This window comes from Octopus sinensis, unplaced genomic scaffold (genome assembly GCF_006345805.1).
Source record: "Octopus sinensis unplaced genomic scaffold, ASM634580v1 Contig15399, whole genome shotgun sequence".
In the NCBI taxonomy this organism is placed as follows: domain Eukaryota; kingdom Metazoa; phylum Mollusca; class Cephalopoda; order Octopoda; family Octopodidae; genus Octopus; species Octopus sinensis.
Genome location: NW_021833711.1, coordinates 12328 through 29627, shown reverse-complemented (window position 1 = coordinate 29627; position 17300 = coordinate 12328). Strand labels below are relative to the sequence as shown.

General features: G+C 38.0%; 1 protein-coding gene across 1 annotated transcript; it reads right to left on the bottom strand.

Annotated features, from left to right (window-relative positions):
* Positions 1 to 4778: 4778 nt before the first annotated feature.
* Positions 4779 to 14747, bottom strand: LOC115230347. The gene is made up of 4 exons (XM_029800551.1): positions 14742 to 14747; positions 14083 to 14171; positions 7861 to 8051; positions 4779 to 4870 (listed from the first exon to the last, which is right to left on the bottom strand). Exons 1-4 carry the CDS (start codon positions 14745 to 14747, stop codon positions 4779 to 4781), a joined length of 378 nt encoding a protein of 125 aa, XP_029656411.1.
* Between the last annotated feature and the right edge of the window lie 2553 nt (positions 14748 to 17300).

Here is a 17300-nt window from a genome sequence, read left to right as displayed (position 1 = left end):
ATACGGTCGAGATACACACATACATATATATAAATACATACATACACACATACATATGAATACGTGCAATTAATTAAAAAACGCAATTCCGATAGAAACCGAATCAAGAACTACTGAAAAAGATGCAAGGCGCAACGAAAATTTGAGTGGAAATCAGACTGGTGAGTGTGTTGAATTAACAAGGCACTAAAAGAGAATAACTCTCCCTAGACACAATAATATATATGTATATATATATATGTTTCCCCTCACCTACCACCCCACCACCCTACTTCTCCAATGCACCATTCTCCGAGCCTTTCGGCGACTCCAGTCTTCGAATGAGCCCACAACCTACAAGACCTCTTGGTCCACAGCTTCTTCCGTAATCTAAATACCCAACCCTGCTCATTCCCCTGCTTCCACCCACGCTGTTACACTTGCTCTTACTTCTCCAACACTACTCTCCTCACCGGTACCCATCATCGACCCTATCACATCACTGACTCCTTCACCTGTACTTTTACCAATGTCAACTACTGCATCTCCTGCTCTCTCTCTCCGTTCTCTATACCTCGGGCAAATGAGACGCCTCTTGGCTGACCGGTCTGCGGAACACTTCTGAGACATCCAACTCTGCAGTGACACCCCAGTCTCATGCCATTTCCATTATACCGATCACTCTTTTCAACACCTGTCTGTGTTCGTATTGTCCTTGCACAGGGGTCATCAGGACTCCCGTTTGCGTCATGAACAAGGATTAATCTTCTCTCTTCGCTCCTTTGTGCCACATGGACTCAACTCTCCTCCCCTCTCCACTCTTCACCTCACACCTATTTCCTTCCCACCCACCCCTCCTCATGCTCCAACTCCTACTTTTTTCTTCACTCCTACTCTCCATCTCTCTTCTCTTCATTCCTACCCACCTTCTCCCCCTCCCTCGTAACCCCTTCATACACATTCCAACCCTACCTTCCCTATCCATCCCCACCCATCCCATCCCTTATACCCACTGCCACATACCCCACCGTCAGCCTACCCACATACCCCATCTCTGCCCCACCCTCAGCCTAACTCACACACCACCCTTGCTTTCCCCACTCTTGCCTCCCCCACTTCCCAGCACCATCACACCACACCACACATCACTACACCATACACCACCTTACCACAGAACACCACAACACATCACACCACCACGCACACACTAGCACTGACCACTTCCCAGCCCCACATACACACACGCACACGTCAAGGTCACCAGCCATCTTCCACACGCACATACATACTCTCTTATACACACGCACGCGCACCTTCGTTTTGGGATCACCACTACTTTATTATCCACCCTTCGTCCTAGCTCTCCTGTGTGACCCCTCTGTCTGGCATTTGCCATGGTAGATCGTTAGCCACTACACATTCTTTATTTTCTTTCCTTGTTTCTTTCTGTGTTCCTTTCTGTGGAAGAGTGTAGGCTTGAAACGTTAAAGACTTTTTCACTTCCCGAGCGTTAAACTAATATACCTGTTTGTTGTCTACACCACCTGTCTTCGTCTTTTGTTTTCTTGTGAACTCTCCTCCTATATATATGTATGTATGTATATACAACAAAAAATTATATCTTGGTTATAAAGCTACACAAAGCAAAGCCTTGTGGACAGCTCGTCAGACACTATACAAATACAAAAATTTAAAATATCTGCGTTGCAGACATAAGGGAACTCTCAGAGCTCGAGGAATATTCTTAATAAAAACGTTAATGAGGGCAGGTTATTTTACCTGAATCGGAGGGAGAAAATCCCTTATAGATCTGAAGAGGCCTAACTAGCAATTGTGGCGATCCAATTTTTGAGTAAGTAGCGCTTGAAGTGGATACATTTAGAAAACACTTCCTTGCGGCTCTTGAATGCAACAGATTTTTTATAGTCCTTCAGAATTTTGGCTCTCTCCGCAATGCAGATCTTGTAACGGCCACTTCCATTAATATACAGGCTTAATTAATCAATTAATTTCTATCTGATATCACACGGGGTCCCTTGATCCTTGAGATGACATACATAGCGGACCAAAGACTTGGCAAACCATCTTTCTGGGACTCTGAAGGATGACTGGTGGTTAAGAAAACGTCGCTTGAACGCAGAACTTGCAGAACCAATATATTTACACACATAAGATATAGGCCTATTCGCACCCCTATGACATATAGTGCGGGGCTGGTCATCCTATTGGTGTCGAAGATAAATATTTGGTCATCTTCTGAGGTGGTGGGACTGGGAATGGTGGATACCTCCTCCAAGTCCCTTGTCCTGGATAGGTCATTATTTCTAGGTACAGCGTTGGTACTGGTGGTAACATACATTGCAGGCCTGGTCACTCTTTCTATGGTTTGTTCATTATCCATGGCGGCGGTACCGAGGTCTTCAGTGACATTCTCTGTAAAGCTGGTCTCGGACTGGTTATTATCTCTGGGCTTGGCAATTGTATTGTCATGAGAACTAGCTGATCAGCTAATAATATTGCTTTTTGCTGGTACATAACTGTTATTGCGGATATCGGGCCTAGGTATCACCGTAGCCTCACAGATGACCACTTCAGTCTCACATCGGCCTCCTCCTGGACAGTTATTATATGTCCTGCAAGAGCAACCTGCCTCATCCCTTGTATTGTGGGTACTTGTTAAAATGTTTTTTTTACATTATGTGCACAACTAAAGGAGAGTCTTAGGTTGTATCTGTTAAATATATACCTGTATCTATGTGTGTGTGAAATGTTTGCTTATCAATCTAAGGAAAATCTTTCACATACAAATCTTGACATTGAGTGATAATGGTGGAGCAAACTAAATGACATTTCTGCGGGGATTTCTTTCTCAGGTGCTAGGAACAGGCACCCATTCGATGCCAGTGCCTTACTGTAGAAGGAGGCAGTGGCTTCGAAGATTGCTTGGTTCGAGAATAGATTTGAGATCCTCTTGTTTACACTTTTCACTAGGTTCTTGTGAACTATAGGGGGTGGTTCGAGTCTGTGCTAATATAAGACAGTCTCTTGTTTGGCTTGTGCTAGGTCCTGTATGTACCAGATCTAATAACATCTAAGAAATCTTCTGTGATGAGATCAGTCTCAATGGTGATCTTGAAATCCATTGAGCCTAAGGTGCTAATTAGATCTTTTCTAAGTCTAATGTGTGGCCGTTGGCTCCCCTAGAGATGACTAGGATATCTCTGTCGAGACCAAAGAGGACTGAAGGAAACCTCTTCTCTAAGATGTCCAGGATGTACAATCCGATAAGATCATAGACATTGGCGCTATCATATGTTCCCATAGCTACATCAAATGAGCCCTCAGGGTCAGGTTACTTAACCCATGTAGAATCTTTGCTGAACAGTACCGTCCTCCTGGCATGCATGATAACTCTAGTATTATTATTAGTAATATCTGTGAAGCTCTTGGCAAAGGTAAGTGCCTTCATTAATAACTCTTTAGAAATAGATGGATAAAAGTCGACAATGTCGAACTGTGTAAATCTAGCCCTGTCTCTGTCGCAGTTGGCAATAAACCATGAGGTTACCTCATTGGTGCTATGCCATAGAGGGAGGCTCATGTATCTTCTTATGTCATTGTTAATCTTCTTGGTATATACTTACTTGCCATGCCAATCTCAGACTTGGCCAGGTTGATTAGGTGGCATTTGGGGTTGGAGGCACAATTTGGCTTGTGATTTTTCAGAGTTATAAAAGCATTTCTCTTGGATAAGATTTCTACTCTGTCTGCTATGCCTAGGTTAACTGCTATTTGTTTAACCTCACAGTTAATGCTATTGTAAGTGTGTGGAAGAGCGTCTGTATTTTTGTATGATTGAATCATTTAAAAGCCTAATGTAAGTGTATGTATCTATCATGTATAAGCTCTTAGTCTAATCCGAGAAGATTAAGGACCCGTTAGAGTGTTTTATATTTTGTATATCTTCACAGAATTTGCTTTGAAATGGGAAGAGGCCTTATGGAATTTCAGCCTGTGCATTATGCCCAGTAGGTCTTCTTGAAGGAATCAAGTTCCTTGATTCTAGCTGGTGTCTTTGATATTGTATGTATTAGCCTCTGAACGTGGTGCACTTTGATCATAGTAAAATGCCTTCCGTCTCCTATGCCTTATAAAGCCTATCCTTTTCTCTAGTAACATTTTCGTGTAGACCTAATTAGAAGGTATAAGGACATTTTTTGTAGAATACCTTAAATCGGACTGTTCCATGTTATCCTTGAGGTAGCAACTGATAATATATAGAAGCACAGGGATCGGTACAATAGTCAAACATAGACGATGTAGTGGACTTCGTAAGACACTTTGTAAACAGGTCGTGGATAGACAGTTGATAAAAAAACATATATCTAGGGATTTATTGATGCAAACAGAAGAAACAGAACTCAAAGTATGAGTACGTGTATACTTAATTAATATGTAGCAGGAGCAACACAGTGACTCGAGGATCAAGAGCTCCTGTCAATGCACAAAATGTCGGACCTAGAGTCACTCTGTTGTTTTTGCTAAATTTTAATGAATATGTGTATAGGTTCATATACGGACATGCACACGCATACGCATACACATATGCACCACTCCACCCGGATTACCACTGGATCTTCTTACTCTTTTGGACTCTACCTTCATGGATCTCAACTGTCTATTTCCATTGGATTGTGTGTGTGTGTATACAGACACACACACACACACACACACATATACATACACACACACACAGAGATATTTACTTATGGTTCACAACATAAATAATAATATATATATTATCTTACTTGGAAGGAAATCTCGTCTGAAAGTAGGGTATTCAGGTGTTTATAAATTTCTCTCCACTCCAATGAAAACGATTTATTCTTTGCTGTAACATAGATTTCACAAAAAATAATTCATTTGATATTAAAATGTCCTTTAACTAAATCAAAATATTTAATATCATCAATATGGCTAATATGACATCTTATAATATTCCTTCAGACCAAGGCGACAATCTATCTTTACGTTCTGAGTTCAAATTCTGCCTAGGTCGACTTTGCCTTTCGGAGTCGATGAATTTAGGTACCAGTTGTGTTCTGGGGTCGATCTAATCAACTGGCCCCCTCGCCAAAATGTCGGACCTTACACCTATAGCCAATTTTTTTTATTATTCAAATTATTTCACAAAACAGTGAGTTGGCAGAATAGTTAGTGTGCTAGGTGAAACCCTTAGTATTTCTGCCAGATAGTGTTCTGAGTTTATATAAAGTGTCAAAAGTTGTAAAATGGGTTTTGCATGAGCTCTCTGCAGACAATTGCAAATGACATGTTGATTGTTGTGCATCATTTTGATGCACAAATACCTTTTTTGGATAGAGACTTAACTGAGATGAGAAATAGATAATTTGCCATAATGTTTAGTGAAAACATCAGTGGCTCATTTGTGGTGAAGATCCAACTCAGCAGTCCAGAAGTGGTTGGCATCTAAGGAAGATTCTTCTGAAATTATGGTAGGATATGCATGGAATAATTCATTCCAAGCAGCTACAGGATAACCAAACAATAACAACCAATCTATACTGCCAAAAGCTAGCATGTTTGAAAGCAGCCATGCATAAAAATAACCCATCATTAATAAACAAAAATGAAATCATCCTTCATCATAATAATCTTAACACTGCAAAAATGGCCAAAGAAGTTTGAGAAAAATAGACCTGGGAAATTATGCATCACTCACTTTATTCTTCTGATCTCGCACCAACAGATTATCATCTCTTTAAAAGTTAACAAAATCATTTCAGTGGATTAAGACTTAATTGAAAAGTAGAAGCTGTAATTTCCTTTTTCCCTTCTAAAACTAAGGATTTTATGAACGTGGCATTAAAAAACAGATGGAAAGTGGTCACAGATGAGAGTAGTAACTATATTATTGATTAAATAAATACAATAGTTTTTTAAAATTCTTTTACTGAACCTTAAAAAACAGACAGAACTTTGTTACAACCCGATATTATCTACTTATGTATAATATTGAATATATATACACAGTTTATAGTCATGATGCTGCTGTTTTTAGCTGAGAGAAAATCTCCATAGATATGCTTTATTTAAAACACATATAGGAAAGAGACCAAAACTCCTCCTGGCAGTAACTCAAGAGAATGCCAGATGCACACAGTCTTGTGGTGGCTTGTCAATTATGTGTACTTGCTGTGCTGCATACTGAGACAAAATCTGTCCTCTCCAACATATAGGAAACAGTAAAAAACACATTCACTGATATTTCAAATAACTACTGGGTTAAATATATATTCACTGCATGAAATTAAAATAACCATTTATGCAGCATAATAAATGTATGTACACAATTCACAGGCAGGAGTTAAGCCTTCTTATGACTGAGTGTAATAATAAATGTGTGAAATTAATGGTTATCAAAGAAAAAGTCAAAGTAATTAACAATCAATAAGAATATCTAAATTATAGTTTATTATTATTTGGAGAGGAGAAGAGAAAAAAGAGCAAGGTGTAAATCACTTATGGATAGTGCCACCCAGATTGGGATGGAAGATGATGTTGTGTTCAGATTCCCAAACATTAATAAAGGTCACTTTGTGGGATATTTAAAAGTAAAATAACGAATAACAGTAATTAAAATACTGCAGGTTAATCTTCAATATTAAATAAAGAAGGGTAACTGATGCTAGTTTAACTCCAAATATTTCATTTGGGTTATTATTAATGCTGCTGAGTTTTTTTTCTTATTTCAGGTAAAAAGTAATTATCATGTTCTTGAAGAACATAATATTCATAATATTCATTGACAAATATCAAAAATATTTCATAACAATCTATATAAGTGTCATACTGACTGAACAATGACAATAAAACTTGTTTATAATATAGATAATGTAAGATAGGATTACTGTTTTAATGTTCGGAATATAAATAAAGGCAATTGATAAAAGTCATCACTATACTAAAGGGAAAATAAAATTTATTTAATAGACTGCCTCTAATAAACACTTGTTGCCATGGTTAATACCAGTACTGCCTGACTGGCTTCCATGCCAGTGGCATGTAAAAAGCACCATTAGAGTGTGGTTGATGCCAGTGTTGTTGGACTGGCTCCAGTGTTGGAGACACGTAAAAAGCATCATACAAGTGTGGTCGATGCCAGTGCTATCTGACTGGCTACCATGCCAGTGGCATGTGAAAAGCACCATTCGAAAATGGTTGATGCCAATGATGCCTGACTGGCCCCTATGCCGGTGGCATGTAAAAAAAACACCCACTACACTCTCAGAACTGTTGGTGTTAAGGGCATCGAGCTGTAGAAACCTTACCAGATCAGATTGGAGCCTGGTGCAGCCTCCTGGCTCACCAGTCCTCTGTCAAACTGTCCAACCCATGCCAGCATGGAAAGCAGATGTTAAACAATGATGATGAGGATGATGCAAAATAGTTTTATTGAATAATATTACACATTATGAGAACCAATTTGAGGTAGAAAAGTGCAATATTTTTATGAAATCAGTAAGTTTGATGTGAAAGAGCAGTAATGTTTATCTTTCCATAAGCTTCTGTTGTCCGTGCTCTAGACCCCTTCTTATCTTTAGTTTATATATCATGTTCTAGACAAGAACAATTTTCAAGTAATTATTTCTATGGATAAGATCAAATTTGGTTCCTCAAATCTGAGAAATATTCATCGGTTCAGCAATTATACAAGCATACTGTTTTTAATATCTATTTACAGTAATGTAGAGAAGGGGAATTTTTAAGTTAAATGTGTTTACCACTGACAAAGTACAATGCTAATGACAACATGTAAAACACTGACATTCCAGAAACTTTTTAGATATTTTTTATTACCTTTGAACACAGCCTTCTTGATTACCACATCAAAGTCTTCACTTGAGTGTATATTGTAAACAGATAGCAAGTTTTGGTGTTTCAGGGAATCAATCGCATATTTTAACGGCTCAATTCTCTTCGTTCTATTCAAATACTTTTTATGTCTTCGAATAATTTCCATATCGATGTCATATTTCAGTAGGAGTGCTCTAGAAAGACAAATTATTTCAACTTTTTATAGTGATGAGAGAAAGTTGCATATAAAGAATAATATAAGGTCTACACTGATGTCACAAACAAGATAGACTTCTTACCTTGGTGCCCTAATGATAAATAATGTCATCCAGGCTACACTAATAGTAAAATAGATAACAAATGATGTTTGCTGAGGGACCTCACCCTTGATGGAACAGAGCTTAATTAAAGGAGGAAGGGTACCATCCATAATCTTTACAGGACATCTGAGATTGGTGAGGAAAAGACATGAATAAACTACAATTCAGAGATTATTGCTAATGAATTCTTGGATCTTGCAAATAGATAACCTAGAAGTCATAAGAAATGGGGAGTTCAGCAGATGTGAGAGTGAGAATGGCTGGAGTAAGATAGAGACAAATGGATGTGGTTCTAATGAAAGAGTCTAGCAGAGGGGAGGAGAGCCTGGCTTAATCAAGATAATGAGAAAAGGAAGTGGTTCTATGTATGGAGTTTAACAGAGCACAGAGAGAAAGTATATAGAGAGGAAAAATATAGAGGAAGAATATAGAGAGGAAAAACAAGTGGTTCTAAGACAAGAGTCTGACAAAGAAGTGAGGAATATATAAAGAAATAGAAGTGGTTATGAATTTGAAGTCTAGCAGAGGGAAGCGAGAGTATGGCTGGAGAAATATAATGAAGAAAGTAAGTTGTTTTAAAGATAGAGTCTAGCAGAAGGGAGATAGAGTATGCCTGGAGAGAGTTAATGAGGTAAGAAAATAGTTCTAAGGATGGATTCTAGCAGAGAGGAGTTAAGGAATGAATGAAGTAAGATAATGAGACATAGAAATGGTTCTATTTGTGTTGAGTAGGGAGGAGAGAGAGAGAGAGAGAGCATGGCTGGAGGAAGATAATGAGGAAAGGAAGTGTTTCTGGGAAGTACTGGAATGGAGAAATGACGAAAGTTGAGGTACATAATAATTGCCTATTATAGTAGAGGAATAATATTAGGGATAAACAAGTGATGAGCGTAGGACATGAAATGTGAGGCAAAAGTTTCCTGAGACAGTGGGAATTGTGGTGAGATAGAGCTTTTCACGAACAAGCATGTGCCAAAGGAGTGGGTTATTAGTTCTGCTGTGGTGGGCAGGCTTTCTCAAGCACAGCAAGGTGCTAAATATCTTGGTCCTTTGACATCTCCAAGGATCAGCAACTTGAGACTGGCCCCCCAAAGCATCACCCCTTGTCTTTCTGAGTCTCCTTCTTTGTTATGACGTGCATGTACACGCTGGTTGTAAAATAACATTACCCAAATAAATATTTGGAATGTGGTTGTGTAGAATAACCTATCGCAGAATTATTATGTTCACCGGGAATGCGCTCCATATTACTCGAATGTAGGAACGATATTAAACCTACACACGTCGCACTAACAGAGTAACCAATACAGTCGACCAACACTGTCAACTGCCTTGACAGTTCTCACAGTTCTTACTCATTGAAATCCTTTAGTCCACTTTCAGTCACGTGGGAGGGGGTGTTCACGATTCTGCCATATCTTCCTTTTTTAAGAATTAAACTCATACGGAGTTTAATATCTTTTACGTTTAGGGTCTAATTCCAGTGGTTCGGTTCTTTTCCTTTTTCTGGCACTTGGACATGTGGTTTCAATCTATTTAAGTGTTGGTACCTCAAACATATCATAAAGTACTTCCTTGGGAATTTCATCTCTCGTGGCCGTTTCTTCTGTAAATCGTTTTCTAAGCAGGTTTGTCTTTTATATTCAAAATTTTTACCTTTTACCAAAGATAACACTTTTCCAATCTCTTTAGTAATCACACTGCCCTGTCACATTTCTTTACCCTTTCTATATATTTTAAAGAAAACTATATCAGCTATCTTGAGATATTTTGAATTATATTTATTGTTTGCTATGTTACTCGGTAACAACTTGTCAAAGACGAATCTAAACTTTCTAGGGAACATTAATTCTGCAGGTAACATTCCAGACGGGGTTTTGGATTAGGTGTTACTCGGTACATTCATAGAAATTGTTGAAGTGTTAGGTCATCCATTACTTCATTGTTCGCCTTTTTAAAACACTCTTAAAAGCATCGATAAAACGATTGTCCATTTGACATTAGTTGATACGTCAGCGTAGTCACAAGTTAGATAACGAACATTTTACAAGATTTTTTGAACTTGTCTGAAGTAAAATGAGTTCCATTATCAGACACATTGGTATCCTGAATACCATATCCGGTGAATGATTTGTGTAAAAAGTTTACTGTAACCGGGGATGTCGGCTTTTTACATTTATGCATTTCAAGCCGCTCAGAAGAACTGTCTACCACAAAAAGGTAATATGAACTGTTAAGTGGCCCTGCTTAATCAACATGCATTCAAGAGAATGGGTTATCTGTTGCCATTTTGTGGTTGATGATTTTGCTGCTAGGGCACAACCTCTGCATGTTCTCACTAGTTCTTCAATGTCATGGTCCATCGTTGGCCAATACACATAAGTTCTGATGAATGATTTTATTCTCAAAAATCCCTGGGTGGCCAATGTAAAATTTCTTTAGTATTCCTTTCTGTAGTGTAGCTGGCGCTACAAATCCTTGTGTACATTAACACATTGTCACAAATTGAGAAAAGGTTCGAATTTGTGTTGCGTTCTGCAAGACACATATTTTTACTTCATTTTTTCAGCCTTCACTATTCCTTTCATTTTCTAAATAAATTCATTGTTTTCCGATTTTAATTTTGTCTTGTAATGTAACTGATAATTCACATGTGACATGACATAGAATATTTTTAAACTTCTTTTCTCGCTCCCAACGCAGCAATCACGGCGTCTTCAAACGGCTCAGTATTTTTTGGTATCAATATTGACAATCAGTGTGTCCTAAATGTTTAGATTGTATGAACTCCGCCTTAAAAATCACAATTTAGTAATATGATACCCCAGCATTGCAATCTGTTCACAGTATGGGTAGGAATTCCTTTCTATGACCCATATATAGATAATTACAGACGATGATATGTCTGTAGTGAAAAATTTATAAGGTCTAAAAATCTATGAAATATTTACACTGTAAACATAATGGCGGGAGCCTCTTTTTCGATTTGGCTGAAATTCATTTCTGCTGTAACAGTGAACGTGAGGCATGAGCCACAGTCTTCATGATGGTAACATCTTCATATTTATGTAGTATTACTGCTCCGATACTGTACCCACTGACGTCTAAAGGTACTGTAATCTCCACTGCAGGATCGAAATGTGTTAAAGACAAATCTGATGATAATATCTTTTAATTTCGACGAAAACCTTCTGACAATTTTCAGACCATTTCCACATCTTTTTTAGTAGATTATTTAGTAAAGCTGTTACCTTGTGCATATTTGGTATATAAATTTCATAATAGATTATCAGGTATATATAATAGGATTGTAAGGTAGACATACTTATTGGAGTGAAATATATTTTTAATCGCATCTGCCTTCGGTGGATCTGGTCAACCACAATTTTTATCAATGTTTTGTCCTAAATATTTAATATTCGCATTTCTCCTCGCTCAGTTTGAAAACATAATCTCTTACTTTTTCAAAAACACATTTTACATGTGTGACATGCTGATCTCGGGATTCACTTTTAATTAATATATCATCCACATAGGCCATTATGAAGTCACGCTCTGCTAGCATCACAGCCATCACTCGATGGATTATAGCTAGAGCCACTTTTATGCCAAACAGAAGCCGAGTAAATTTCTACAGACATTTATGGGTATTAATTGTTAGTAGCTTGGAACATTCATCTTCCACTTGAATTTGCATCAGAAAGATCTAATTTCGAGAAAAATTTACCACAATTCAGTTTCGAGAAGATTTCCTCTGGGATAGGTAATGGGCACTAATACTGTCTTAAATATTCTCTTACTCCTGTCAAGAAAATTGCACAAGCACGTATTTTATTGTACTTTTTTTCTAACGTATATACTATTGAACTCGCCCAGCCTGAGTAATCAATCTTTCCAATTACTTTCATTTTTTACAGTCTGTCTAATTCTTTATTTATCTGTTCCATTGTTTCAAATGGTAAATTACTTGTGTGTTTGAAAACCAATAATGAATTTTCTTTTACCTAAAAGTTGGCTTTGAATTTATTGCACTGATCCTATTTGTCCAAAAAACCATCAGGGAACTACTTTATTCACTTCTTTTTAAAAACTTTCTACCTCTGTATTTGAACTGGCGTATGACTCCATTACATTTTTACAAATCTTGTTTATGAATCCCATAAGTCAAACAGTTCCATCCAGCCAATCCCAGAAAGGTTGCTTGTATTTTTTTATACATAAGATTTCGCCTTTAAAATCTTACTGCGAAATGTAACGTTACAGATAATTTTGTCTTTAGAAATTAATTTAATTCCTGAGACACCACGTGCAATCTTCGAGGATTTTTGTAGCATAGATTTCCCGATTCTTTTCCATGTGTTTTCAATAATTAAAGTAAAGTCATTACCTGTATCTAGTTTTTATTTTACATTTCTTATTAATTTTTACATCCATAAATTTCCTTTGTATTTCATGTCGCCGTAAAAGTGGTGACATTATTTTTCTATTGAACTCTTTTCTAGTTTATTTTTTGGTGGAGGGGAGTCCAGTGTGATTTTGTATGACCTATCTTACCATACTTGAAGCATTTTAGATTTTTATAAGGATTAGTTTTCTGCTTTTCATTACTGTATATAAGAGCAGTTAATCACTTCAATTTGTTTCCTATCATGTCTTAAGTTTATTATTCTCCAGCATTCCCCAGCTATTCTTTGTAGTGTTAGCTTCTGATTCTGCTCAAATTTAGTCAGAATTCAGTTACAAATTTCTGCATCTTCCTTTGCCATTAAACCGTGCATGAAAATTAAGAATTTTGGTAATTCATTGATTTTAAATCTTTCGCATTCCCTAATAACAATTTCAGCATATGTAATAAAATCATCGTCCTCTTTTTTGTATCATTTATGCAGTACCAGCGCATATCAAATAAAGAATTTTTCATTGAGAATTTTGGATACAGTATCCACAGTTTCTTCAAAACAGACTTCACCCAGTCTCTTTGATAATATGTAACAGCAATATTTCTCATCTCGGCTAGCCCTAACTTTCTCAATGAGAGTCGAGATTTTTCATCTTGTCAGTCGAAGCCTTCTTCACTAAGAATTTCTTTATACCTTCAAACGTAAGCAGGAAAGTTACTGCCCTCATTTAGGTCATATGCGAGTTCTCCTATGGAGTTTGCGACCATGTCAGGAGTGAATGAACTGAATGTATTTTCTATTTTATTCTGTATTAGCTGTACTAAGATTTGCTATTGCTTCTGAAACCCCAACAACCGTTGATGCTGCTGCTGCTGCTTCTACAGTTGCTAGTTTTGTTGCTGTTTTTGTATCAACAACAACTGTCATTGTTCTTGTTGCTCTGTTTGAATTAGAGCAGCTGGTGAACTTCCCGTGTTCTAGCAACAATCTGCCCAGCATGAGCTTCGAAATAATCTCGTCGCCAAAAATGTTATGACATGCGTTTACACGTCGGGGTGTAAAAAAGTATTACTCAAATAAATATCTAACGTGCGGTTATCTAAAATAAACTATTGCAGGATTATTATGTTTACAGGGAACCCGTGCCACTTGAACGTGGGTACGATATTAAACCTAGACACATCGCCCTAACAAAGTAATCAATACAGTCAAGTGGGAGTGTTCAGGATTCTTCCACAACGATCTTCTACAAGTTCCTTCTTTATGGAATTGTCCTCACCAATATGCATCACATGACTGAACCACGACAGTCTTCTATTTTGCACACAACATTTGATTAGTAACAGAGGTAAAACCTCTGACATTTTTACCACAATTTAATTTCGAGAAGATTTCCTCTGAGCTAACTAGGTCACCTGCTAATTAGGTCACCTAAGTGAAAAACAAAATTACTCCCACTTCAGCACAATGACAAAATTATTATTCGATCAAAATAAAGAACAAACCGTCTATCTAACTGTGTATGCTCTTCCTTTACATATCCAAATAATTTTCGGTAAACACTTGCCATAACGTCTGCTGCTCCACCAAATCCCTGATAATAAAAGAAGAAATTTAAAGAATTCATTAAAATTAGATCTTCAAATAAGAAGTAATCTAAGAATGAACAAATATTTTGAAAATTCCTTTAAAACACACACATACTATCCAATAACGTTGTCTCCCTGTAAATAAAGGCATTATATAAAACGAATTTAATGTGAGCTTAGCTGTAACACATTTCAGGGATGATTTATAGTGACATTATCAGAACCAAATTTCAATGACAATAGTAAAATAGATAGAGTCAACTGTTATTCTGGTCTGAGACTGAACTAAATTGTTTTGGTACTAATTCCTTAGAGCCGAGTTGTGACAATATAAAATAAAGTTATGTACATAGAAACACATGTCTCAACAGTGGATTTGAACTCAACACATGAATGTTGACCACTTTACCATCTCCTCCTTCTCTCTCTCACTCTTTCTTTCTTTCTTTCTTTCTTTCTTTCTCTCTCTCTCTCTCTCTATTCATTCATTTCAATGAAAGAGAAAATAATTCTCAAGTTAACATCAAACATCAATCCAAAGAAGCTGTTGTAAACTCCTCCTGCGTTGCTCTTACCTTCATTGCAATCTATAAAGTATCATGAATTTGTGGTTTGTGGTTTACTTGTTCTAAATTTTGTTGTTTATAAGAGACTGGGAACATGAGGTGCACAGGGGGCAAGTGCACCTGCTAACAATTTTCGTGTGTGCAAAATAAAAATTTGAACCCTGTTTATATGCTTCCGAGGACGAGGGAGCAGTGTTTAAAAATTGATCTGTAAAAATTTGTTTAAAATTAGGGCGTCTTCAAAGCAAGAACCATGAACTAAAATGAAAATAAAACCAACAACATTCCTAGAAACACATATTACTGAGCTAAACCATTTTTAACATCATTATTAGTAGAATATATATATATATATATGTGTGTGTGTGTGTGTGTGTGTGTGTGTGTGTGTGTGTGTGTGTGTGTGTGTGTGTGTGCGTGTGTGTGTGTGTGTGTGTGTGCGTGAGTGTGTATGTGCATAAAAGCGTTATACTTCGCTTGAAACATTGTAATATCGAAGAATGTAAAAAGAGAGAAAAAGAAAGTTCTGGCAATGCAGTAGGTTTAATAAAATCTTTATATTTCAGGTGCCAAAGCCATCTTCAGAAGAAAAGAGTTGTCTAAGAAAAATTCAGATTGTTCTTTTATTCTGAAGATGGGCCTTTGTACCTGAAATGTAAAGGTTTTACTAAACTTTCTGCATTGTCTGAAGCTGTTTATTTTCTCCCGTGACCGACCAGGCCATCAGATGCTGCTATACATCGCTGGTCACAATACATTCGCGTTGCTTTAGCCTTCGAATGACGCCACCCCGCTGGCTATGCGAGCAGGCCAACAGACGAAAGAGTGACAGAAAGAGTGGTGAAAGTGTGGTGAAAGAGTACAGCAGGGATCACCAACCCCTGCCGGAGCCTCGTGGAGCTTTTAGGTGTTTTCGCTCAATAAACACTCACAACGCCCGGTCTGGGAATCGAAACCGCGATCCTACGACCGCGAGTCCGCTGCCCTAACCACTGGGCTATTGCGCCATCAATATGTAGGACAAGATACTGTGATAGCCTGGGCTTCCCAGGCCCACAGCTCTTCAATATCCTCCCGAAGAACCTAAGAGACCTGCATGGGGTGGATGCAGATGTCTTTAAAAATAAAACTGGATCTCTTCTTGTCAGGTATCCCAGATGAACCAACTTCACGGCAGGAGGTGCAGATGAGGGCAGTTGCATCGAACTCTCTCATGCATCAAATGGCAGTTGCTAAAAAGCATTCGTGAAGTAAAATCATGTGGCAACACCAAATGGCGGTGCCCCAGCATGGCCACAGCTCGTGAGCTGAAACTAGAATCAATCATCAATCAATCAATCAATCAATCAATCATATATATATATATATTATATATATATATATATATATATATATATATATATATATATATATATATATATATATAACTGACTTTTTTACCACTGCAGATATAAAATCAGAGGCGGCGACGATAGATTACATCGATATAAAGGAAGACGATGTAACCAAGGCTATAGATGAAATGAAAACAGACTCAGCTACTGGCCCCGATGGATTCCCGGCAATCCTCCTAAAAGCATGTAAGAGAGTCCTAGCAAGACCACTGCAGTTCCTCTTTCAGAGCTTTCTTGCAGCTGGCAAACTTCCAGGAAAACTGAAGGAAGGTAAAATATGCCCCATTCATAAAGGAGGTAGCAGAGCGGAAGCCAAGAACTATAGACCTATCTCTCTGACCTCACACATCAGCAAGGTCATGGAACGAATAGTCAGAAGGAAGCTGATCGCCTTCCTTGAAGAGAATGACTTGCTGCCCGACACCCAACATGGTTTCCGACCAGGGAGAAGCTGTTAAACTCAGCTCCTACAACACTATGACTGGGTGCTGAAACGGCTGCTCAACCACTCAAATGTGGAAGTGATATATCTCGACTTTGCAAAGGCCTTTGATAAAGTCGATCATGGAATGATATGTCACAAACTGCGTGATCTCAACATAGTTGGAAAACTGGGAGAATGGCTTCATGACTTTCTGAAGAATAGAAGTCAGGTGGTAGTAGCCAACGGGGCCTCCTCCATTAACACACAAATAGTGAGCGGTGTTCCGCAGGGCACTGTTCTGGGACCACTACTGTTCATAATGGCCCTCTCAGACATGCCCTCAGCCACGCAGAGAGCCACGATCACAAGTTATGCAGATGATACAAAAGTTTCACAGGCAATACAGAACCCTGAGGACACTAAACACCTGCAATGTGAGCTGGACGAAATATACAAGTGGGCTGAAAAGAATAGCATGCAGTTCAATGTTGGAAAGTTTCAAGCTTTATACTATCAGCATGCAAAACTGAATGCAATACCCAATGAACACACTGGACCCGGAGGGATTGCAATCCCAGAGGCACAATCAGTGCGTGACCTGGGTATTCACATGAGTGATGACGCGACCTTTCATGTACATGTTGCTAAACTGACAATGAAATGTAGACGGCTGGCTGGATGGATTCTTAGAACCTTTAGAACAAGAGAACAAGAAACCATGATGGTCCTCTGGAAGACACTTGTCCTAAG

Coding starts and splice junctions, on each gene's coding strand:
- LOC115230347 (XM_029800551.1), bottom strand. Junction 8,052..14,082: donor CATACACAGTTAGATAGACG/GTTTGTTCTTTA, acceptor TTGTCTTTCTAG/AGCACTCCTACTGAAATATG. Junction 4,871..7,860: donor CAAGAAGGCTGTGTTCAAAG/GTAATAAAAAAT, acceptor TCTATGTTACAG/CAAAGAATAAATCGTTTTCA.